Source organism: Brachyistius frenatus, unplaced genomic scaffold (assembly GCF_029030835.1).
Source record: "Brachyistius frenatus isolate BFR_SWC_R1_liver_20210118 unplaced genomic scaffold, ASM2903083v1 Contig_61, whole genome shotgun sequence".
In the NCBI taxonomy this organism is placed as follows: domain Eukaryota; kingdom Metazoa; phylum Chordata; class Actinopteri; family Embiotocidae; genus Brachyistius; species Brachyistius frenatus.
This window is the reverse complement of record NW_027210660.1, coordinates 1,247,107-1,272,905: the sequence shown is the minus strand read 5'-3', so window position 1 is coordinate 1,272,905 and position 25,799 is coordinate 1,247,107. Positions and strand designations below refer to the sequence as shown.

The window sequence follows — 25,799 nt, the reverse complement described above, 5'->3', positions numbered from 1 at the left end:
CCAGCAAGCGGATAACGTGTTTCTAGAGACCTAGAAAAACCTTAAGAGAAATAACAGAATTCTATGAATCACTTTTTCATCATGTGTTGAATGTTTTTATTAATTACATCCACTGAACAAAGGTCCAATCCAGTGAGTTTGACTTTTCTAACACTTTATTGTGATTTCCATGGTTTTACCTGGCCATGAACCATTTACATACGCATTATTGCAGCAGCATCACAGTGCACTGTACAGGCCTGTCCTGTCACGAGAAGTGGGAGGACGAGGGGACGATGTGAAAGAATAGAAGAAACGGAATTGACAACACAACTGCCTTGATCCAATTGTTCCCCAAAGCCCTCGCCCTAGGCACTTGGTGTACTGTAGCTGTGAAATGAGAAAAGCATTGCTGCTTCCACTAGCCTACAACAAAAGCTTAAGCTTTGTTTCTGCTCCGGACTCAAAGTCAAAACAATTTGTGCGATGTTTCTTGAAGCCTGTGCCAAGACTTGAAAGTGCCCACAGGGTAGGGTTTAGAGATTGATTTGGTATTTTATAATCCAGGGACATTGTCTACAGTTTGTCCAAGTAGTTGTCAACGGCAGGTATGCCCTCTTTCAGACCTTTGCGTTTTCTAATTTCAGAGACAACTTGGGAGGATCTGTTGGCAAGGTCGCTGGGGTCTCCCTGGAGAATCTGCCAGTGATCAAATACACACTGAGGGAAGGCCTGGCCTCCAGTGTTACTGCGGAGGTCAGCGGTGAACCCTGTAGGACACAAATACAGATAAAAAGCTTTCTTTAAAATAACGTAATATTTTCATAGTTAGAAGCGCCTTTTAGTCATCATTTTCAAAGTGTATCGATTTTAAAATATGTATCTTCATTAAAACTTTAAAGACCCAATTCAAACTTTAGACCTTTGTCTTAGCCCCATATAATTTCTCCACTCACATTACTAATCTAGACCAAATAAATGAATAAATAAAAATATTCTAAATTGTATACACATTAAAAAGCCTTAGTCATGACTTACATCCCACCACAAAAGACATCATGTAGTGCAGACTTAACTCACCGAAGGATTCGTTGACAGGCAGGTAGGCTTTCACCACAAACATGGGAGTGCCCATCACTTGGGACTCCTCAAACACATGACCTCGTTTCCTGTTCAACACACCATAGATTCCTCCCACCACCTGCTCTGGGCACTGTAAGAACAAGAGGCACAGCGACAGATGCAATCAGGGGAGCTCCAATATATTCTAACCCCATCTTGAAACAATGTTCAGCAGCCTGTATCAACACTGAAGCCGGTTCCTCCATATAGAGCACTAACCTGTATCTCCACAAGATAGACCGGCTCCATGAGTCGAGGCTGAGCGGTGAGCTGGCAGGCGTACAGGACCCTACGAGCTGTGGGAATAATCTGCCCTCCTCCACGGTGAATGGCGTCTGCGTGCAGTGTCACGTCATGAATGTCAAAGCGAATAGCGCGCATGTTCTCCTCACACAGTGCACCCTGCAGGATGAGGACAGAGACAGGAGTGTGTGACCACAAGCTTTTAAATATACATTGTACAATATAACAAATACAACTGATGATACAGAACGACTCATTTAAAATGTAACAAGGGTGTGAATGAATTAGCCCACCTCTTTAGTTGCCCACTGGAAACCAGCCACGACGCTGTCCTTGATCTCATTGAGGTACTGAACCCCCTTTGTCATGTCTATCAACAGGTTGGGTCCGTTTCCATCTGGACCGAAGCACCAGATCTTCCTGGCTTCTGTCACCTCCCACTCGTACTTGTCGGCGAGGTAACGTGCACGAGCTTTGAGCTCCTGCCGAGCGGTGACATCACCCTTCTCGATATCCTCAGCAAGGCCGTCAGGGAACGGACGGGACTTCATGAAGAGACGATTGTGCTTGTTGGGGGACTTGGACAGACACATCTGGTCTGACTCTTCTGTCACTGTCTCTCTGTAAGACACCACTGGGTCTGATTTCTACAGAGAGAGGAAGGAAAGTGTCAAAACTGAGAGTATGGCTTGTGATGCCACAATGTGAGGATCAAATGTGCATTTGATGTTTTATCTCTTACATTTATTCTTTTTTTTTATTCTAGCTCTAGTCTAGTTTTATTCCAATTATATCCTTCTATTTTATCACCTCACTATAATTCTCCATAAACTATTGTTGTTCTTTAAAAAAAAAATTACGTAACCTCTTTGTACTTTAATAAAGCCATGTATTTCAATTCGTGAGGGAGAGCGCATCCCCTTTCTTGTGTAGTCTTTATAGATATATATTTATTTTAATTACATAAAATAAGAGTCTTTGCAGAAAATGTCCAACAGACAAGTGAACCAGCAGAAGCTTGATATCATGTATTTTTAAACTGCGGCGGCCGAGGAAGCTGCAACTGTGACAGAATGCAGCACAAAAGTGATTAATTTTCATTAAGTACCACCTTACTGCTATTGGATAAAATCCATCAGTGTTTATTGTGTGTGTTAAATAGGTGGCGCAAAAACAGGTTAATTTCTGGGTTTAAAAATTAAAGCTGCAGACATGTGGACAGGTGATGCATCTAAATGCTACGGTTTGGTCTGGTAAGTGTGCGAGACAAGACTACCCTGTCCAATTTCAAATACTACACAATCAAGTGTACGACCATGTAAGTGTTCTATATGTGAGTGAACTAATGGAAGTACGTTATTTGGATCACAGACAGCATCCCATAGAACAATCTCTGTTCCTCTGTCCTCAGTGACTCACCTTCAGTGGAATGCAGGCGTGATCTTCCTCCAGGTCCTTCAGGCAGATCTCCAGGTGCAGCTCTCCCGCTCCAGCGATGATGTGCTCCCCGGACTCTTCGATGATGCACTGCACCATGGGGTCTGACTTGGCCAGACGCTTCAGGCCCTCAACCAGCTTAGGCAAGTCAGCCGGATTCTTGGCCTCCACAGCAACTCTGACCACAGGGCTCACACTGAACTTCATCACCCTCATGTTGTGGGCCTGCACGTAAGAGTCAGTGAGCTGTGAGACTTCATACTTTTTGTCTTGTACTTGGTTTACTTTGTGGTGCACCGGTATTTAAACTAAAGCACACTCTACTGCAGGTGTCTCAAACATTTTTCTTCTGAGAGCTACCTTGACAAAATGAAAGTGTCCGAGAGCTACACATATTTAGTAACATTTATTCACATGGCTGAGCTTCACCCAAACCAGCTGAAGAAGCTTATTTCCTATATCTCGTAAGTATTTGTAAATTTCTTCATAATCTAATCTATGTGAACAACACACATTTTGTATCACAACAGTCTAAACTCAACAGCATGTGCATGTTTTATTTTTGGTATGCATGTTTGTAAATTTTCAATTGATGTCTACTGTATGTCAATACGGGAGAAAAAGGAAGCAATACACTACTTGTTCAAAGGTGGTAATGGTCCCTGTCTTAACCAGGAACTGGTCCACTCCGACGAGACCCACTATGTTGCCACATGGGACATCTTCAATAGGCTCCACGTACCGGCCCATCATCAGAATAGTCCTGGATGGACATGGTGATAAAACATTAGCAACAAATACATGAAAACAAAATGTGTAGAAGAGAAGCATGAATTTAGAACTCCTTTTGTTTGCTTTAGGACATGAATGTGCTCACCTCTGGATGGGTTTGATGTAGAGGTCTTCCTTCTTGCCGGGGGTGAAGTTTGGCCCCATGATGCGTACCTTCAGGCCCGTGGACACACAGCCAGAAAACACACGGCCAAAGGCGTAGAAACGACCCTTGTCGGTGGTGGGGACCATCTTGGAAATATACATAACCAAAGGAGCCTTGGAGTCGCAGTTCTTAATACCTGAGAAGAGAGTTTAGACCGTGAGCTCTGATTCTCATAAAGCCAAACTAAACCATGATTATTTTATGAAGCCACATAGTGAGTGAATGATGTCTGTTTCTGAGGGTGAAGGGTTTCTACTGACCCATGGCAGCCTCGTCGTCTCCTGGCCCTTCGTAGAGCAGCTCACAGCGGTATTTCTGCGAAGCGACGGGGGAAGGCAGGTGAATGGTGATCATCTGGAGCAGGGCCTCTCCGGCTGGCAGCCAGCGACGCATCACAGCCTTCAGCAGGGGCTTCCCCTCCTTCTCCTTGTCCTCTGAGTCCAGTTTAACATCCAGCTTTTCAATTAGCTTGGCCGTCTCTTCCTTTTTGAAATTCATGATGGCGTCAAACACCTAAGAGGAAAGCGAGAAGAGGGCAAAAGTAAAGCATCAAACCAAAGGCAGTAACTTTTTTATCCCTTACTTTTTTTAAATGCCCCGACAATACAGTTTTATTTAGGTGACTTACCAGCCTGTTATGATGACATAAGTTTTAGTTTGCAAAAAAATTAAACACTACTGATTAATATTAGTAGAGTCATTGTGTGTGTTGCTTTTAGTCTAATCACCTTAGTGTTAGTGTCCTCCACAGTTGTTTTTTTTCATGCTCTACTCAGAGGCACCATAGTCTGAAATCTCGTTTTAACATTATGGATAGATATGAAACGCTCCAATATTCATCAGATAACTTAAGCCCTCATTAAATTGTTGATTTACTGCACTGTATTTTAATTCACCTTAAAGATGGGATCCAAAACAAGCTGGGAAAAGGTCCGTGGAAATTTCTTGCCATCAGCACCGATGGCAGTCTTACTGAATTTGCCGGCACTTTGATCAAAATATCTGGAAGAAGCAAATAAATCATTGCACATCATTAGGATATTCAAATATCAGGGGGGTTAACATGTTGCTCTGTGTCTCGTTTGATTAATTTATTAATATCTGCCTGTTCAGAATTAATATCGCTTGTTAATATGTGCGAGAATGTTGTAAAGAGCAACATATCAGTGTAGGGTGTGGTTGCAGGTGTAACCCTGTTACCACACCCAGGAGCATGGATGCATGACACTTGAAACCTTAACCAGCAAGTCAGTGCTTTTCAATCTGCTGTTAACTTCCTCTTTTAGGTCAAGTGCATGGATGACTCTGCGTATATGCTCACCTGTCACCCCACAGTTTTTTCATCATGTCCTCCACTTTCTTACACCTTTCTGCTGGTCCCAGCTGGGAATCTCCTTTAGCAGTGAACTTAGCCACATACATCTCAGCAAACTGCTTCAAGGTGAAAGCCCAACCGTGGAGGCCAGAGCCGAACCCAACGGTTCCAATAACAGGATCAATCTGAGGAGAAACATCACAGTGCTCTTTGTAAGAACACAATAAACATGGTATAGGGAATGTATTGTTACATTTCCAAGCCATTTTAAGTGTGTGTTTGTTGTGGTTGTGCGTCACCATGATGTTCCCCATGGGTCCCCCTTCATCTTCTCCATAGGTGGAGATAATGACGTTGATGTTCTCCACAATACGTTGGAAGGTCTGGTAAAGCTCATCTGGCTCCAGCTGCAGCTCAAGCAGGGCCCGGTCCATTTTGTTCATCATCAGAACCGGCTTGATGCGCTCTGCGATGGCCTGCCGCAGCACGGTCTCAGTCTGCACACATACACCTGCCGGAGGAAACAAACAGGTGAGCCTCTGTGAAAAAGCACGAGTGTTGATCCTTTGTGTAATTACCTGAGACACAGTCCACCACCACCAGGGCTCCATCAGTTACTCTGAGGGCAGCGGTGACCTCGGAGGAGAAATCAACATGACCCGGAGAATCAATCAGGTTGATGAGGAAGCCGTTTCCGTCTACACTGTGCTTGATGAATGCCAAGTCGTTCTCTTCAAGCTCATAATATAAGGAGATTGCCCTGAGGAAGATACCAAAAAAACTGTAAAAACCTGGAGACATGTTCGCTCTACATCTACCACTTCATTTTTAAAACAACTCTAAAGTAAAGGACAGACTAAAAAACAGCTAATTCATCCCCACACTGAGCCAAACCATCCTCTAATTCAAACGAGACATGCTGATTGGCGACTTTCCAGTTCAGTTGGTACAAACAGGCCTGAATAGATAACTTCAGTCAATATGTGCTGGTCTGCTGCTGTGTTTACTGCAATCAGACAGAAACATCCTGTGTGAACTTTTGAAAATGCAAACAGTATCTTCTTTAAACATTGTTAAGCTTGATATTTAGATTCAGGAATGATGCTGACACTAAAAGATTGGACTTTTAACATGGCTAGATTAAGGATTTTCTAAATGACAAGTAAAAGTATTTTAAGAACCTGCAAACAAAACAAATGCTGTGACTGTGAATCAACCTAGTCTGTACACAGGCATGTTCCAAACTAGGAGACAGCAAAGCAGCACAGCCAGCAACCTTTAGACAGTAGAAATGATGGCTAGATTAAAGCTCAAATTAAATACTGTAGACTGTAAGTATTTCATATCAATAACAGACACCCATATGTGTCTGGACAAATGTAACTGCTGTAACTGTTCCTCTCATGTAGCACAACATTAGATAAGTAATGTTTTGTAATCAACTAAAACAACAGATTTAAAAAAAAGTTTTTCTTTTATTAGCATCTTATTGTGATCAATGACTTTTTACATGAACATGCTAGTTCCTGCCAAAGTTAGAGCAGTTTTGGTTTCTTCACATCAAAGATGTGCTCTCCTCGCTTGTTTGAAGTGGGCGGGGCTCATTTCTATTGATGATGGTCACACATTTTAAAAGCACCAATCAGGGTTCAGGATTATCTGAATTCAACTCTGATGACAGTTGCGGGATTGTTGCCTCATGTTGTCTATTAATCTGATCAAACCATACTCACAGTCTTGATGAAGTAGACAGATGCCTTTTGGAGGTAAACTCTCCATAAATATTACTCGAGAATGTTTTGTCCTCAAATGTAACTGTTTGTTGCTTATTGAGTCTTAAATATTCACTCTATTAGAGAAATACTAAAACTTTCAGGACCTTTAACAGGTTGAACTACAGGCACGGAGCTGTTTATACTCTGAACCACATACGTTGATTTGATGGTGATGCAGCGCTCCTGCTCATCTTTGCGTGTGTCTGTAAAGCGGGTCTCTCCAGCACGAGATGAAGCGATGATCCCCGCCTTGGACACCAGGGAGTCAGTCAGCGTGGACTTCCCATGATCCACATGGGCAATCACAGACATGTTTCTGATGTTGGACTTTTTGTCCATGATGGCACGGATCTGATCCACAGTGAAGTTCACCTGTTGGGGAGGAGAGAGGGTTGAAGGAGGGTAAAGGTAGCAGGTAGGGGGTTACATCCCTCCATCTACATCCAGCAGAGGCTCATTTTATTCATCCAATGCGTCTATTTATGACGAGATCTCCAGAGCCCTTCCAAGCAGAGTTATAAAAAGAAAGACATGTTTGAAACTGAATCCAGGAGGAACGAGAGTGGACACCGCATAAAGACTTTACCTTCTGGTTTCCAACCAAGCAAACAGATCATGAATTACTGAGTCACCATTCACATGCTGCAGCTGAATGAGGCGAGGCTCACTACGACACAATCACAAGGAAGCAGAATCTGTTTATGCTGGATCCTGAAATACTTCTAAACATATATTATTCAGGGAAAATAAGTGAAAAAAGAGATTTACATTCCTTATTATCAGACTGAAAAAAGACATTTAAATACCTCATTATCAGACCAAAAAAATGTCATTACATGTTCCACAATGTGCCCTTAAAATAATACATGGGGCTCAATCTCTTAGTTTACTGTTTCTTTCTCTCTATATGAGGAGGGGCATTTCTCTAAGATCACAAAAAAAGATGGGAGTGAGACCATTTTGAGAGATCTGGTGGGGAAATCATCCTCATAGGCCTCTATGGGCTTTACAGGCCTATCATAAAACTACTTATATATCATAAGAAAGAGTCTAAAATATGATCCAATATTAGTAATTTAACATGCCTAATTTCACAAATATTAAATATAGAAATTCCCTGACACTTGTATGGTGATAATTTGAAGTCATCCACCATTGTAAGCACTGAAATTAAATTATTTCCAGCTCTCTATCGGTGACGTATTGTTACAAGCCTATAGCTATGTAATTACATACTTTTTTTTTGTATCGACAATTAAATTAAATAGTGACGCAATCTCTTGCAATCAATCTAAATCTACAATTTAGTCAGAACAGGATTCACCACATTTGTATGAAACGTGTCAGCGACATGGACCTTCTCACCGTATGTATTATTAACATGATATTTCGGCAGTCGTACAGCCAGCGTAATATTCAACGCTTTGTAAGAACGTCACAGTGAGGCACCGAGCGGGCCGAGCAATAAAGGCCACAGCCCTGCTCTATCAGCTGGCTGCCGCTGCTGCGTATGTTATAGCAGATAACGGGCAGAGCACTTTTCTGATCACATAACAACGCCGCGCATAGACATCCATTTCACACACCTGACAGGCTCCAGTTCTCAGACCGTCGTAAACCGCAATACATGAAGGTTATTCGGTGGCGCGGCTGACAACCCGCTTTTCTACTTCTGCTCCCACAAACACATTAAATACGCAACAATCGGAACACCTATGCCGCGTGTCGACTCACCATGTTGTCTGCAGGTCGTCGGTCTTTGTGTGAGACGGATTATTGCTGTAGACACTGTCTCTGAGGACAGGCAGTCCCGGTGGTGACAGGAGAGACGCTTCTGCTGCTGCTGCGACTGTCGTATAACTGTGCAAGTCAGAGGTTGCAGCAGCAGGGGGCGCTGCAGCTTAGCTCACGTGTTGCCAATTTAGCGATTTTGTTGCTATATAGACGGTGGTGAAGTTAGTTTTGGGCATTACTTTTTATTCGACCAAGTGACTCCGACCCAATGCCGAATTGTATTACGACAGTTGACAAATAAGAAATACATATTTTTCTTGTATTTTAGTGCCTCTTCAATTCTATATGAACATTTTTATGGAAAAATCTAGATTTTTCTTAAAAGCTTTCAGGTCATGTGACCGAGTGACTTCGAACCAATACCAAATTTGTATCAGGCTACTACACTGGGCAAATAAGACGCACTTCTTTTTATTGACATAGCTCTTCTCCTTTAAAGTTCTTGTTGGGACTGTGTCCCGTGACATTGAAACCATTAGAAAAAAGAACAATTTATTTTATCTAAATATTGACATAAAATATATTAAAAAAAACTTATTAGGTATCAAAACAGATTTACATGAGACCAATTTAGCCTAATTTTAAAGCATAACCTTCATTAATAGGTCTATGGGCAAGTCAACAAGAAGGTATTCAAAATAATATCATTGTTATTTAAACAGTAATCTATTGATGTGAAACCTATGTGTGAAATCCACTCTGTTGGATCCAGAATGAGTGTCAAATAAGGAACCTAAAACTGACATCACTGCTATCACATGACTTTTCATTAGGCTATACATTTGGTGGGTTTTTCTAACATTAGTATTAGCCAACATTCAATTTCAACAACAAATGTTTGTTGATAAATGTTTGCCTGTTAAAATGCTTTCACTTTTAATGTTATTTGGTTGTATTCGTCCATGTTTTCGTGCTTCACGTTGCCATATGTCTTATTTAAAAGTTATCAGTTAAATGAGAACTACATTTGACAGATTTAGAGTAAAACCCACCCATCTTTGTGTTGGAGACTATGTGGACATAGTCAAGAAAGGACTATCACTTGGAGCACTTTCAATGGTGATTGGTTTGTCTTAAATGAGGAGGGTTAGCAGTTCTCTGTTCCCTCTGAAATATCCAAGGCAGAATTGCTGCTGCTTCTGGACGTTGTAGCAGTCCTCCATCAGCTGAGGGCAGAGCAGGACAAAACATCTCAGGCAGGTAGGGACACTGAAATGACATGCCTTGAAAATTGAATGAGGATTTCTAAATGTGTCAGTGCATGTTATGAATGAGCACATACAGACATGCATGTCTGTATGTAAAGGACAATGGGATGTTTCCCCAGTGGACTCAGCTCTATACAAGCAGCGAAGAAACACAGCTCTGTACTGGGAGATACATTCTTCAGGGATATACCGTATGCACATGATGGGCCCTCCTGAGAGTGGATGATTTTTTTTTTGGAGAAGAACCCTTTTGTTTTTTCATTTGTTTTGATGAATAAAGACAAAAAAAAGACAAAGCAAAGATATTTGGAGGGCAATATGGTTCATAAAGTTTGACTTATTGTAAGCATGCAATTAATAATCATTCATAAGCATTAGCGTAGTTTTTAAACGTGAAAAAAAGAAACATCTGTTACAACTCTCTAAAGTATGCCTCACTGGTGCCGCTGTGTATTTGTCTTTAAAGAGCAGCTGTGCCAAGTAAAATAAATACAAATTTAAAAAGGAAAAAAATAATAGACTCTGAAAAATTGGTTCATCTATTCAACCTTTTTTCCCCTCCCAACACAAGGGAGTCAAGATATTAAATTTTCTGGCAAGAATCAATAACCAATCTTTTCTATGCTTATATTTTTCATTTCACGGCAATACCATTGTGCAGTGTGTCACATTTCCACTGGAGCTGACCTACTAAAACAGTGATGCTTGGAGCAGAAGCAGTCTGTTTTCAGGTGTCTGCAGTCACTCAAGGAGATAAACACAGATTACTTTATGTCAAAAATAGTACCTGTTTTACGGCATGACATTGCCCCCAAAAAAATTCTTCCTATTTTTATACAGCTGGTGTCTTGTTGATGTTGACTGTCACACTGCTGCTTAAGGTGAAAATGCTTTTGTCAACTCCAAAAGGGGAGAAATATGGATTTAGGAAATATGCAGAACTGGCTCATAAATCTAATAGACGAAGAAGATTACCTCACATCTAATTTATAAAAATCAATCAAAACCACAGGATTCGATTTTTGAACTGATTAGAATTTGGTGGTCAAAGTTACCTTACAAAACATGTTTGTGGCCATAATTCAATTAAATTCATCACTGCACTAATTAGGACAACATTTCCAACAAATATTTGATAGGATAAAAAAAAAAATTAACTGATGACATTTTATATCCAACAGATTACTGTGACATCATAATGTTTGGAAAAAACCTTTTCTGGCCATTATTCAATGCTTTAACTCAGGAACAGAAGGGGAGACTGTGACCATATTTCACATTTATGCTATGCTGAATTAGTGACAGTAATCCTGGGTGTCAATCTGGAAACTGTGGGGATTGTATAGATATTCATGGCTTCTTTTCCATGAATATGCAGCAACATTCATATTTGAAGCATTGTCTACTGTCAATCAGCTTTATTGTGAACACATTACGGATTCCTCCAAAGTCTTCACTGCATATTTGATATGAGTCTGGAGAGATATGGATGTAAACTGCAACTTAGTTGGTTGGCAGAGGCAGACAACCACAGCAATATCAGTAATATATTTTTTGTCCACCTGCATTTGTGTTTAATCTTTCTTTCCTAATTGCTAAATTTAGGATTTTACAGATCCATAAGTGCACCAAAAATAAGTAGTCAGCATCATTGCGAACAGCAGTGACTTGCTTTCATTTCTCTTATTGGTGTGAAATAGTGGGAATTATCCACAAGCTGCAGGTATAAAATCAGAGTTATCAGTGAGCTCCAGATAAGGGCCATTCAACACAGATGGTGAAGTGCAAATGTTATATGCTTGGAGCATACGCTGGGCTTCTCACTTTCTCACCTGTCCTATGGATCTGAAAAAAAAAAAAAAAAGTATCTGTGGGATCATTGCAGTAAATGTCACCTTTCTTTGCACACCTGATCTCTTTTCACTTTCCTGAGAACAGCGAAAAGCACTCAACAAAGAATTTTCAACCCGTGTCCTCTCAATTTCATTCCTCCTTGTCAAGAAATGAGATTGTACGAATTGTGTAATCATTTTTGTGTACTTGAGGTGCACTCATATGTGCTTGTGCAGGTGTAAAACCAACTGAAAGAGAACTGATCAGATTTACTGTGATTTCATGCTATCACTTCCAGAAATATCAGATTCAGTGGGTACGGAAAGTATTCAGACCCCTTTAAATTTTTCACTCTTTGTTTCATTGCAGCCATTTGCTAAAATCAAAAAAGTTCATTTTATTTCTCATTAATGTACACTCAGCACCCCATCTCGACAGAAAAAAACAGAAATGTAGAAATTTGTGCAAATTTATTAAAAAAGAAAAACTGAAATATCACATGGTCATAAGTATTCAGACCCTTTGCTGAGTATTGAGTAGAAGCACCCTTCTGAGCTAGTACAGCCATGAGTCTTCTTGGGAATGATGCAACAAGCTTTTCACACCTGGATTTGGGGATCCTCTGCCATTCTTCCTTGCAGATCCTCTCCAGTTCCGTCAGGTTGGATGGTGAACGTTGGTGGACAGCCATTTTCAGGTCTCTCCAGAGATGCTCAATTGGGTTTAGGTTAGGGCTCTGGCTGGGCCAGTCAAGAATGGTCACAGAGTTGTTCCGAAGCCACTCCTTTGTTATTTTAACTGTGTGCTTAGGGTCATTGTCTTGTTGGAAGGTGAACCTTCGGCCCAGTCTGAGGTCCAGAGCACTCTGGAAGAGGTTTTCTTCCAAGATATCGCTGTACTTGGCCGCATTCATCTTTCCTTCAATTGCAACCAGTCGTCCTGTCCCTGCAGCTGAAAAACACCCCCATAGCATGATGCTGCCACCAACATGTTTCACTGTTGGGATTGTATTGGGCAGGTGATGAGCAGTGCCTGGTTTTCTCCACACATACCGCTTAGAATTAACGCCAAAAAGTTCAATCTTGGTCTCATCAGACCAGAGAATCTTATTTCTCATAGTCTGGGAGTCCTTCATGTGTTTTTTGGCAAACTCTATGCGGGCTTTCATATGTCTTGCACTGAGGAGAGGCTTCCGTCGGGCCACTCTGCCATAAAGCCCTGACTGGTGGAGGGCTGCAGTGATAGTTGACTTTGTGGAACTTTCTCCCATCTCCCTACTGCATCTCTGGAGCTCAGCCACAGTGATCTTTGGGTTCTTCTTTACCTCTCTCACCAAGGCTCTTCTCCCACGATTGCTCAGTTTGGCTGGACGGCCAGGTCTAGGAAGAGTTCTGGTCGTCCCAAACTTCTTCCATTTAAGGATTATGGAGGCCACTGTGCTCTTAGGAACCTTGAGTGCTGCAGAAATTATTTTGTAACTTTGGCCAGATCTGTGCCTTGCCACAATTCTGTCTCTGAGCTCCTTGGACAGTTCCTTCGACCTCATGATTCTCATTTGCTCTGACATGCACTGTGAGCTGTAAGGTCTTATATAGACAGGTGTGTGCCTTTCCTAATCAAGTTCAATCAGTTTAATTAAACACAGCTGGACTCCAATGAAGGAGTAGAACCATCTCAAGGAGGATCAGAAGAAATGGACAGCATGTGAGTTAAATATGAGTGTCACAGCAAAGGGTCTGAATACTTATGACCATGTGATATTTCAGTTTTTCTTTTTTAATAAATTTGCACAAATTTCTACATTTCTGTTTTTTTCTGTCAAGATGGGGTGCTGAGTGTACATTAATGAGAAATAAAATGAACTTTTTTGATTTTAGCAAATGGCTGCAATGAAACAAAGAGTGAAAAATTTAAAGGGGTCTGAATACTTTCCGTACCCACTGTATATGTCCTTGCCCTTATTTTTAAACACAACCATGATGTAACTCTTCATGACTGTCTCTAATACACATCCAAATGGACATGGCAAAAAGGATTTACGGTGTGATATCATATGCAGTGAACAGCAATTCAATTTACAGAGCTGCAACATATTCTTTGTATCCAGAGATGTGCTTCAAATGTCCTGGTTGCATAACATCTGCATGTACTTTGAAACTGTTTTATCTCCAGTTAGAACAACAATAAAGATAGCAGAGCAATTAGGCGTATTACAGTACTGATAATACTGGATTCTCTGTCTTAGATAGGTAGCATTTAAGGCAACAAATACACTTAAGAGGCAAGTGCTAGTAAGACTGAAGCACAGTGAACCCATTAGGTTTAAACAGGGGCTAACTGTATGCTTTATTTGTTTTATAAAATAGCAATGAATCTAGCAGATTTGGTCAAGGATATATCAGCCAAACCGTAACTGTCACGGGCTCCTCAGAAATTTAAATGACTTGAAACTTTTTCTGACTTCATCTATGTAAGACTTTTTGAAGATTATACATTTTTGATTTGTATTTTAACTCTGAAAGGCTTAGACAATTTCATGTACTGTATGTTTCCACTAAATGCTGAAGTCGAAGCCTTCAGACTAGCTTCAGAGAATTTGATTTATTCACGTTACATGACACCCCTGACACACAATCAGAAAAGATGAGAGAGAATTGGGGCCTTCCGATTTCTATATTTCATATAGAAAATGATCTCAACCATGCATGATGTAAACCCCAAGATTGAATCTGACCACGTTATTTTTGTGGTATTAAAGGTTAATTTTCCTTTCTCCCCTAGATTCATGTCCCTCCCAAGTTTGAAACTTTTGAACAGTTTAGTAAGAACGACAATGTCCCAAAGAAACCAAACTTTAAAAAAGAAAATATATCACGTCTCTGTCTACTTTTCACTGTCGGATGCAGGTAAAAATGTCAAAAGTAGAGAAAAGAAAATGGCTTTCAATTATTTGAGCTATCAGGCTGAGTCTCTTTCCTCAGGGGTATAACAATGCTTTGAAGGTGAGGCAGTTGTGTTGATCATATTCATGAAAGAAACTAGAGAACAGACTGTTGATTCTACTTTTTCTGAACTGCAGAGGAGTGTAATAGCTCTGCTACTGAAAGAATCTCTTCCCCACTGCGATAATAGTGAGATACATCTCTGCAAGTGTGCATGTTCCTTGTGTTACTGTTCGGAGAACACATTACGTAATATCTTCCACTTTATGGTGTGTATATTTTGAAATAGCACGAAACAGATGCGCCTAATTATGGCAGTAAAGATAAGAAACAGGGAGGCGCAGTAAGATCGTTCTGCTATAAAGAAGTAAAAAAAACAATTTTGTTTTTCATTGTTCAGCTTTTAAGTAGAAAATAAGTGAAAATAAGAGATGTACTTCAGAGTGAGTTTAAAAGGTCTGACAGACTCACCATCAGGCTTGACTGACTGGATAGTTTTTTTGCTTGTGTCCCTTTACCTTGGCATAGTTATAAGTAAGTAAACATTTACAATGTAGGACAAAGAAGGACCAGGCACCCCTTCTGCTCTTCACATCATCACCAGCAATGCCAATAAGGAAAATAGTCTTCTTAGTGCCAAATCCCTCCACACCAATTAGACCTGAAACACTTATTCCCATAATTAGCATGCTGACCTTTTAATAAAATTCAAGGTATTAGATCAGTCATCAGAAGTTCAATGTCATGAAAAATACTAAACTCCCATTTATGGTCACTTGGTAGAAATATGTTGGCAATGATTAACGCTTAACTGTAAAACATTGTCCAGCATCTTAATACTCTACCAAAGAACATTCCTAAAAATGTTTTAAGCTGTTTGTTGAAAAATCTTTTTCAGAGTCAATCGCTGTCCATCATCAACATTTTTTTGAAGCCTTGAAAACTGCAATTATTGATCCTCCTAAAAGTGTGATTACTAATTACCAAATCACCTTTCTAAGGAATAAATTGAGAAAATTGTCCATCAACAATACCTCAAATGTTTACTACTAAAACTTGTAAGTAATAATCTGTATTTCAGTCCCATAACGGTACTGAGACAGGTCTCAGGTCTCTTCATGATATTTTTTAAAAGCTTATTTAGGCGAGATTTTAGTTCTACTCTTATTATATGTAAGTGTTGATTTTGACGCAGCTGACCATAAAACAGGATAAACTGGATATGGACCCCTTAGGCCTAAAGAGGTTTGAGTAATAAATTATGTAGAGGAGGTCTGTCTAGTTAATAGTACCTGAGGGGATTAACATTATGTGTGGGGTTCCCCAAGGTTCAATCCCTGGCCCTCTTCTATTTAACATTTACATGCTTCCATTAGGCCACATTATATGAAAATTCAACAAAACTATCTACATATGCAGATGACACCAACATTTACCTTGTTCTGTCACCAAACTACTATAGTCCCATCATTTTTTGCACCAAGGGAATTGAACAAATTATTTTCTCCAGCTAAATACAGGCTGTGATAACTGTCTATGGCTCAAAAGAAGAAAGTTGACTCAAAGTGACCCAAAGTTAGACAACTTTCTATCTCTGATACAGTCTGAAATCTTGTGACTTTTTAGTAGAAAAGTCTACATTCTGTCTTAAAAACATGACAAGAATCAGAAGATGCATGTCCAGGGCAGGACTCAGAGCAACAAAGTATTTTTTGTCTCATTAAGAATATTGATTAATAAGAATATTGCAAGTCAGAGCAGGTCTCTGCACTGATTTCTGAGTCAAACAACTGAGTTTGAAGTACTGTGACAAGTTTATGAATCTATCAATAGATTAAAACAAAATCACATTTCCCACTGACTTTACTAAACCTCTCTGCCTTAAATAATCAGTAAATTTAGGTAAAACCCCCTTTTGTTCTGCACCTCCTTTGATTCTTAGTGATAAGTGGAAAGAGTAACACAGATTTTTTTGTTGGGTTCAGCCAAAAATCATTTTAAATTAAATTAAAGTCCTATTAAAGTCTTAAAAATCTAGCCATAAATTAAGCCTATCCAACAAAAAATGAATGTGAAAGCACATAACAAATAAATACTGTCTTATCATGATGGCATCAAAGGTCACTCTCTGGGCTACCTATGACTAACGTCAACTAATGAATAATGAATTTATTGGTGAGTCTGCCTTTTGTGCCAATTGGCTCTCTCAGCTGTCTTCTAAGCACTGATTGGACAATGATTAGCTGGGTTGGGGAAAAGCTGTTGTCTAATATGGTATTTCAACTTTGTCCCTTGAAACAGACTCAGGCACTTCTCCTAGACACTGAGGCCACAGAGGAAGATATTGATCCGGTTGTGTGCTGTTTTTTTGCTGGATAATTTAATTAAAATTTCATCAGCTGCTTGTCTGGCGGAATTATGACGCTGACTACAGACAAGGTAAGATCATTAAGTGCAAGTATTGCTTTTTGTGTAAGAATTATTCAAAATGAATGGGCTTAAAGAAAACTTTTTATTAAAGTAGGCAAAAGTGGATGTGATTGATTTAATTTAATTGATTTGAAGTATGACCTTGAGCAACTCAAGTTTTCAACTGTCCTACTGAAGATAATATAATATTTAAGACCAAGCAGAGAGTTGGAAAATTAGCTTCTCAATTTTTAAAACTATTACTCCTTGTTTCAGGTGCTGGGTGGGATGGATGTCGTTGACCTTCTGCTCAGAAACACAGATGAACCAAACAGCAACCAACAGTGGACTGTCACAATTAATGATGTACGTAAACTGGTTGTTGTGCACAGTTTGCTCTGAGACTGAGTTACTCAGGGGACAGAATAATCACAACCACAAATATATTGAATCTTATTACACTATGTGGGAACTGTATTCTGAGGTGGGTTTATGCATAACTGAGCTCAATCTAGTTTGTATAGGATCTAATTTGCAGTTTGATTCTATATTCTGCTGTATGATTGCAAGTGTGGCAGATGGCAATGAGCTCAAGGAATTGAAAGCCTGCAGTGTGTTTATGTTCATTTCTGTGCTTGTGTGTGGGAATCCAATGATCTGATTAAGTCTGTGAATCTGGAAGTGATGGTGTCAAGTAATGATGTATACATAACCGTCCTTCTCTTTAGACCCTTAGCCCCGAGAGAAGTGGTGCTGATGACTTCTTGGAAGCCCTGCTGCATGGGAGCGACTCCTCCTCTGTGCCGGCATCCCCCCTGTGGTCACACAGCACCACTGACACTAGCATCAACGAGGACCCCCTGACAGATCCCGCAGACAGCCCTCATCCAATCTCTGGCACAGCTTTTCCAGCCTTTGACATGCAGGCTTTCCCTCAGCCTTCATCTCTGGAGAACCAGCTGCCAGCTAATGAAAAAATGTCTGATGTTTCCATTGATCTGGGTAAGTCTAGATTTAAGTAGGAAAGTGGTAAAATATGTATTTTATGTTTGCAAGAAGCATCTGCAAAACTGAGTGAGCTGTAAAGTAGATTATTTCAATCATAAGAACAAATATCAAGATGATAAACGAGAGGAGCGAGGTGAACCAGAGCACTGGAGAGCCAGATAAAAAAGACACATGCTTTCTGTTGTGGGGTAATGAGGGCTATTGACTGAGCCTCAGACAGTATGTCCTTTCAAAGAACAAATTATTTGGTTGTCCCATTTCTAAACATTTGTAAGGAAAAAAGATTTTGATATTGTCATTCATTACGTGATGAAATTGTCTCTTTTGAATAACGGTCCTTTTCCCTGGTGCTGATACTTGACTCCCTCGAGCCAAAAATACTTCAAAATTGACAGAGTAAACACAACACAAAAGATTTTCCACAGAGAAATATGTTACATACTGGGCTGTACAATCGTGTTGGGCAAAGGCGGATAGGTTGTTCCAACTATCTTGGAGAACTTGCTGCAGTTCTTCCATGGATTTAGTCCATCTCATTGTCTTATGTTTTTCTTGTAACCCCAGAGTGACTCTGAGGTTGTGATCTGGGCTCTGTAGGAGCCACATCATCTCCTGCAGGACTCCTTGTTCTTGTTTTTCAGGGTAGTTATCTAAGACTATGCCTGTATTTTTGCAGTTGTTGTTGTCATGCTGCAGAATGAATCTGGGGCCAATCAGATACCTCTCTGATAGTACCGCATGATGATTAAGAATCTAAACGTCTCAAATCTAAAAACCCTTTTGCACAGCACTGTTTGTTTATCAAGCATTCTGTAAAGCACAGAAGGATGCAGAATCATCCTGGCAGCTTTTGTTTAAATTGCAAATAGAGCCAATTTTGTGAATCATCACCTGCTGGTTTACTGCTTGTTCTGGTTCAATATGTAGGCTGGGAGTCAGGTGGTCTCCACGAGGAGTTTGGAATTGCATACTACCTCAATACAAACCAAAAAACCCTGCTACCTTCCAGCCATACTCTCACAGTGAAGGACCTGCTGTTATCCAACCTGAGACAGAACGTAAGTAGAGTTTTGTCAAGCTTTCTGACCAATGGCAGGTTTGAATAAAAGAATTCAGTCCCAGTGTAATAAATAAATATGATCTGAACTAACTGTTCGGTCCATTGATTTTCTGTAGAATTTGAAACCAAAGTCTGGTCACTTCTCCTGCTCTAAAAAAACAGACAGTCCCCTTTGCACCAAATAAACTGTCCTTGCTCGTCAGCATCGCTCCATAATCGGAACATTCTGTCCATCTGGCTCACAGGCCCAACAAATCCCCCAGCATTCCCTGCAGGAGCTTGTACTTAATGAGGATGAGAAGAAGCTTCTGGTGAAAGAAGGCGTAAACTTGCCCGGCAAACTGCCCCTGTCCAAGGTACATGAGCAAGACATGCACATATGTAGGGCAGATGTCTCCACACGCACATGCACCATACACATCCACTAACACACTCATGCACGCCTCTGAATCTAAATCTGTATCCCCAGTTACACGTCCCCTGCCAGTTTTGCCTCTCTTCTCAACCCTGTTTCATCTCACTTACCCTTTTCTTCTTCATTCTGTTTTGTCCCTATCCTCCCTTGTGTTTCATCTCCCTGACAAGATTGAAGAGAGGGTTTTGAAGAAGATCCGGCGGAAAATCCGCAACAAGCGCTCGGCTCAAGAAAGTCGGAAGAAGAAGAGGCAGTATGTTGATAGTCTGGAAGGAAGGTAGGAGCCAGCAGCACTCAACCATCCTCACTCACAACGACATTATCTCTACACACCTTGGCCTTAGTAAATTACATTTTTATCTGCAGTAATTTGTTTGTGCTCTGAAACACTGTTTGGCCATAGACTTAATTAAATGTATCAAACAGACGCAGGCTAGAAAGGGAACTTTTGGAAAAAGATTCTATTTTGCTATTTTAAATAATCATTGCTAAAGTTAATGAGTTTATGGAAGCACTTTAATGTGTTGAAACCTGGAATTTATACCAAATTCACTGAATACCATTGGTTTGTTTTGAATTACAAGACAAAGAACTGAATGGCGGTGACTGTAATGGCTGACCAAACAAAGAAAGACCAGATACTCACAAAAAAAGTAGACAGATTTGCGAGAGCTGCACATAAAATATACTCATCTGGAATTCTGTGACAAAACACGACAGAAACAACAGACAGCTGTTCAATATCTGGACAATATCAACACACAGCTCTACAAAAGAACTGTCAAAAAGGGGGATCATAACATATGACTAAAGCTGCTCTGCACACCACCAAAAACTGCAGAGAAACAAACTGAGGATGCTTAAATCACTGGGGTCAGTTGTATGAAAGCAAAAATGGCACAACAGAGCAGCTAAACTGCTCTGTGCTGCAGCTGGGAGAGAGATCAAGCAGAAGCTTAAGATGATGCAGCCTCTTACAAAATGAGGCGCAGGAGAATGTGCCAAGACGGAGCTCATTGCTGTCTTCCTCCTTCTTCTCTACCTCCATGCTGTGCAGAATGAGCCCAGCCACCCTTTTGTCACCAAATTTGTGGTTTCTGCCAGCCTCCCACACGTTGGCTGTTCCAACCCATCGAACCTCCACAAACAAGGCGGCGTGGTAAAGCATGAAGTTGGATTCATTCAAATCTTCTCAAAAAGGCCAGCGCAGCATTGTCGCAAAAGCCGTTTGTTTTATCATACTCCTCCAGGCTTATTATTCATCAGCCTCCCCAGGGGATTTGTAGGGTTTTTAGATCTGATGCGGAGCTTCAGATTGTTTGGACTCTCATAAAACCACCCATTATTGAGCCATCTCAGATAGATGGGAATATATTGAGGTGCTGTGGAGCACAAGTGCAGCAAGCAGAATAAGGTGATTGGAGTTTGGTGTTTAAAGACGGACAAACATCAATGCAGTTTAATTTTTGATAATATTTCAAATCTGTTAACAATTTTGTTTGTCTTGACTTTTTGTCAAAAAGGAACACGAAATTGATTGAACTTACAGCAAGGCCCTAAAATCACAAAGCAATCGTTTTTGTGTATGCTCATACTTCTCTAAAATCCCTAATAGGAGTTTTGTAGTGTGCTATCGACAGCTCATTAAAGCTTGAGCTCTGTTGGGTCTGGATAATAAACATTTCACGATGCCGTGAGATTGTCACTTCCATTGAGCAGAGTCAGCCTTTGCTGGTAATTAAACCAGAAGCAAACGGAGCGTATCAACAGGGTGTCATTATCAGTGGAGGGTCATAATGGTGGGTGATTCACAGTGACTAAAAGAAACGAGAGAGACAGCAGAAGAAGAAGGAGGGGGCTGGGATGGAGTCCCAGCATGACAGAATGGGGCGTGAGATAACATACAGCAGACGGATATTGGCAGAGAGAGAGAGAAAGAGAGGAGGCAATGAAACATCATAACACAATATTGTTTGATGCCCTTCCTTCCAAATTTTATCTGTACTTCCCCTCCAACGCTTGTTCTCTGTCTATTTCTGTAGGATGTCTGCATGCAGTGCCCACAACCTCGAGCTGCAGAGAAAGATCCAGCAGATGGAGGAGACCAACAAGTGAGTCCCCAAATGAGCCAACAAGGGCTGCAACTTGTGATCATTATCATCAGTTGATTGATCTGTTTTTTACTTGTGAAAAATGCCCATCACAAATTCCCAAAACCAAAGGCTACACTCCAGAAGTGACATGTAAGCTGTTACTTATTGTACTTTCAAACTGGATGCTTTCATTTTTAATATTACAAGAGGGTTGTATTTTGCAAAAGTAATAGACAACATTGGCTAAATTTGTTGGAATGTAAATACCCACAAATCCAGCGATGCTGATGAGCAAGTTCAGGCAGTCAATTCGAGCTGCACCACTCTACACCATGTAACGGGTCTCATACTCCACAATCATCTAACATACACACCCTCCCAATTCTGTGGTCTTTTTAAACTCCAGAATTTACCCTGTCTCCACTCTCTCCTGCCTGTCAACGACACTGCTGCTTCGCGTCAATACTGCCGCCTGTACTTTCAGCCTCTCCACCACCCCAACATCCACCTGCAAAAAGAAAAGCTAGATAACACATCTTTACATTGTGAGAATCCCTGTAACTACAGCCTCGTGCACACTGCTTTGAGATATTGCATGGATAATCCTGACAGAGTGCCTAGACGTGGTGGCTAAGGTATGATTGGATGGTTACTATTAGAGGGAGGGACTTTAGTAAATGGTCAGTTCAGCACTCAAACCAACTGTTTGACACCACAAATTCAGATCAGCTTCAGATTTCAGTTATGTTTGTTTACTGTGTTTGAGATGTGGGCATAATCTTAAATACAAACAATAAACCCAAACAAATCCCCCTCTAAAATCGTGCCATGACTATTTTGTCAAGGTTTTCTTTTTTATTTGCCCATTCGTCTCTGCCTTAAATCTGCTATGCTTTGGCTAAATTGTTTGTGTGCATCATGTCTGCTTCTCTATTTTGTCCCTTTGTTATGAGTTGGATTGTCAGTCAGTTGTTTTGGGGATTTTGTGTACTGATATGGCCTCAGCCCCTCCCTCGCTGACAACCTGGCTTAGAAAACGTTCTACTTGTTGAAAATCCAGACAGACGAACGTCTTACCAGAATACAAACCACATCCAATTTTAAACTTTCACACAGCATTTCCCGACTTTGCTTCACCTTCATTATGTCGTCTCATTGTGTTGCTTTCTGCCTGACGCTGGCAGAGAGCTGCGGTGAATTGATACAAAATGAGGGAAGAAGACAGATACTTTCACACTCATTATGATTATCACTTTTTTTTTGTAAATTTTAGTTGCCACTGATCACAGATGCTCAAAAATAAGAAGCCAGTATTTCATTTATGGCCCCATGTATGTGAAACTTTTACACAATCTCTCTCATCTTGTATTTGTATTGAAGTGCTCTGCTGGAGCAGCTAGGCCGGCTACAGGCGCTCCTTCCCAACAGCTCCTGCAAAAAAACACACAGAGGAACCTGCATCCTGGTGAGATATAGTATAACACAACATTACATTGAGAATTTGAAACACAGCACAATAATATATGCAGATGCAATAGATGTAGAATAGACACTACAGTTCTTAATTACATCATTAAAAACCCCAGCCTGTGTTCCTACTACTACGACTGCTGCTGTGTTCATCTTTCAGATTTGAATGGAGTAAAACATTTGTGTAGCACCTACACTCGTCTTTTGCGCAAAATGTTATGTAGGTTATGCATAATACCTGCCTTTCTTCTCGTTCTTGTTTTTCCTGTCATTATAATCCCTGTTTTTTGTGCTTGGCCTCTTTTTTGGTCCTGTTGTCTATATTTATGTCCAGGTTTTGCTGCTTTCATTCTCTCTGCTCATTTCCTCAAATCTTCAGCCAGACCCTTCCAGCCAACTCAGCCAGGCAGAGTACACAGAGACCAAAGGTCTGTAGAAATGCATGTTCAAACATACTTCCTTTTCCCCCTCACAAACACACACTCACTCCTCTCCGCTGCATCTCTGCCTCACAGTGTCTTCCCGCTCCCTGCAATCGGTAGATGAAGTACGAGATGTGCCTCCTCCTCTTCCTCTCCTCTACATCTCTAGTGGCTTTGAAGCCCTGCGCAGCCTGACAGAGAAGCTCTGGCCCTGGACAGATTTCCCCATGGGAGCCGTCCCCTCCTCTCACCTCCAGGATCACAGGCACCAGGACAATCACTGATCTCCCCAGACAAGAAAGATGTAGCAAAGGAGTGCAGGCTTGCTTGCAAGTACAGCATCTGAATGAACAGTTTAATTGCTTTTCAGCATCTGTCTCTCACTGCAGAGTGAAGTGTTGTGGGAGCCTTCCAACAACAAACATTCAGTTAAAAGATGTGAAATCTACACTCTCAAGCCGGGGATGTTGAGAATGTTATCCACACATATTTGGGGGGAAAAAAAGCCTCTAGCGTCTGGTGGATCATATATTGCTTGTATTGCTGATGTATTATTTAGGCATGTATGATCTGTAAAACAATGTAAATATATATGTTCACTGCTGTATTTAATCATTTACTTTAAATGTATATTTTGAAAAACGAGGACAAGGATTTAAGGTGCATTTTGTAAGAGGTCAGTGAGATTCTGACAAAGCCCAAGAGATATAAAGTTTTCTCCAGTGAATTTTGGAAGCACCTGGAAGTTTTGTTTTTAATTTCAGTGAAGCCATATATTGTGTATGTCTTGCTAAATTACTTCTCACTTTAGAGGATTAATTTAACCAGTACCAATCTCTGTCCATATGAACCAGTACACGATCTAGAATGAGCCAAAGAATAAGGGCAGCATTGAGGTCACATGATTTATTTTTGTAGCCCTTGCTCACTGTTAAATGTCAGTTGAAGGCAGTCCCACAAGACTTTCTGCATACTATGTGTTAACATTTTTACTGGCCTATGGGGCAATTTTTGCAGTCAGAGCTGTGAGCCAATGGGGACAACACGGTCATTTCCTTGATCATATTTTGGGAAATTTGGGGGAGTCACAGCCTAATGGAAAAAAGAGTGGAGTTCACATTCTGTAGTCACACACACATTGCACATCTGTTGGGTTAGAAGAAGCTGATGATGAGATATTTCAGATTGAATTCAATCTAATCCTCACTCTGTGATCATACTCGCATAAAACATAATTTCAAATGAGGGGAAAATACGAAGGCAGTACATTAACAAATAGAATACACCTTTAGCAGTGGCAGTGGTCACCACTTTGGTCCATGAAATACCTCAATATTAACTGGAAATTATACAATCTTTTGTGGTGCCCAAAGGTTAAATCCTAATAACTTTGGTGATCTACTAACTTTTGCTGTGGTTTATATTTTTAGGTCAGAACATGATATAACATGAAATGTTAGGACAGTAATTGGATGGATTGCCATTCATAGGAATTTTGCTACACACACTCTTCTGGTCCACTGAGGAATGAAGTGTAATACTTTGGTTCCTCTGAACTTTCATCCAGTGCCACCCCCAGTCAAATTATCCTGCTTTATAATCTGTAAACCTTATGCCATTCCCATTACCATCAGCTGTAGTTTGTCAACATCATGCACTAACATTACATCAGCATGTTAGCACGACACCATTAGCATTTAGCTCAAAGCTGTGCCAATAAACCTCACAGACCTGGTAGCACTCTTTCAGTTTGGCTGGTGTTCGTGGCTTTGTTTTTGTCTGAGGTAGATAGTGTTGTGCTGGGTGATCTGGATATGCGACATCAGTGTTTCATAAGTCATGACTGTTTTTGATTTAACAATCCGCTGTGAAAGCTCTTCTTCAAGCTGATAACTGAGACGGTGGACACAACTTTTTTTTAAAAAGAATGATTTCAACAAACCTGAATTTTTTTTTAAGTCATGCTCCACACTGGCCAAGAGTTAGAAATGAATTATTGATCAGACAGCTTCAGGTGTGTTGTGGTGTAGTGATAAGGAGTATTACATGAAGGTAGAAATTCAATCATAATAATAATCATTTCAGAGATGAGCAGAGGTGCTGCTACCTGAGGGTGGAGAGAGGTCAGAGGAGGGAAAGATAATTAAATTCTATCATTTTCCAGGGTTGGTTTTGCTATTTGGGGTGTCATGAACATGTGAGGGGAGTGTTAGCAGAACATTCAATCCTGTAAGTACAAGTCAGGCACTTAGACATATTGGTGCCTTTGTGATGAAAAACATTAAAATGGATAATGGGGGGGTTTGCTTTTAAAAAAAAAAAAAAAAGTCAAGAGGT

At 40.5% G+C, this 25,799-nt stretch overlaps 2 protein-coding genes across 2 annotated transcripts; one reads left to right on the top strand and one right to left on the bottom strand.

Annotated features, from left to right (window-relative positions):
* Window positions 1-72: 72 nt before the first annotated feature.
* Window positions 73-8,671, bottom strand: LOC138625297 (elongation factor 2b). Its single transcript, XM_069706119.1, has 14 exons — window positions 8,543-8,671; window positions 6,966-7,180; window positions 5,612-5,793; window positions 5,333-5,544; window positions 5,040-5,218; window positions 4,615-4,720; window positions 3,979-4,231; window positions 3,659-3,854; window positions 3,421-3,544; window positions 2,764-3,006; window positions 1,638-1,991; window positions 1,321-1,503; window positions 1,060-1,192; window positions 73-749 (listed from the first exon to the last, which is right to left on the bottom strand). The coding sequence occupies exons 1-14, from the start codon at window positions 8,543-8,545 to the stop codon at window positions 556-558; spliced, it is 2,577 nt and encodes an 858-aa protein (XP_069562220.1). The 5' UTR covers window positions 8,546-8,671; the 3' UTR covers window positions 73-555.
* An 8,332-nt stretch (window positions 8,672-17,003) lies between these two features.
* LOC138625373 (cyclic AMP-responsive element-binding protein 3-like protein 3-A) lies at window positions 17,004-23,746 on the top strand. The gene is made up of 10 exons (XM_069706261.1): window positions 17,004-17,024; window positions 17,271-17,360; window positions 17,723-17,996; window positions 18,930-19,060; window positions 19,308-19,418; window positions 19,648-19,754; window positions 21,520-21,588; window positions 22,951-23,035; window positions 23,375-23,468; window positions 23,556-23,746. The coding sequence occupies exons 1-10, from the start codon at window positions 17,004-17,006 to the stop codon at window positions 23,744-23,746; spliced, it is 1,173 nt and encodes a 390-aa protein (XP_069562362.1).
* The last annotated feature ends 2,053 nt before the right edge of the window (window positions 23,747-25,799 follow it).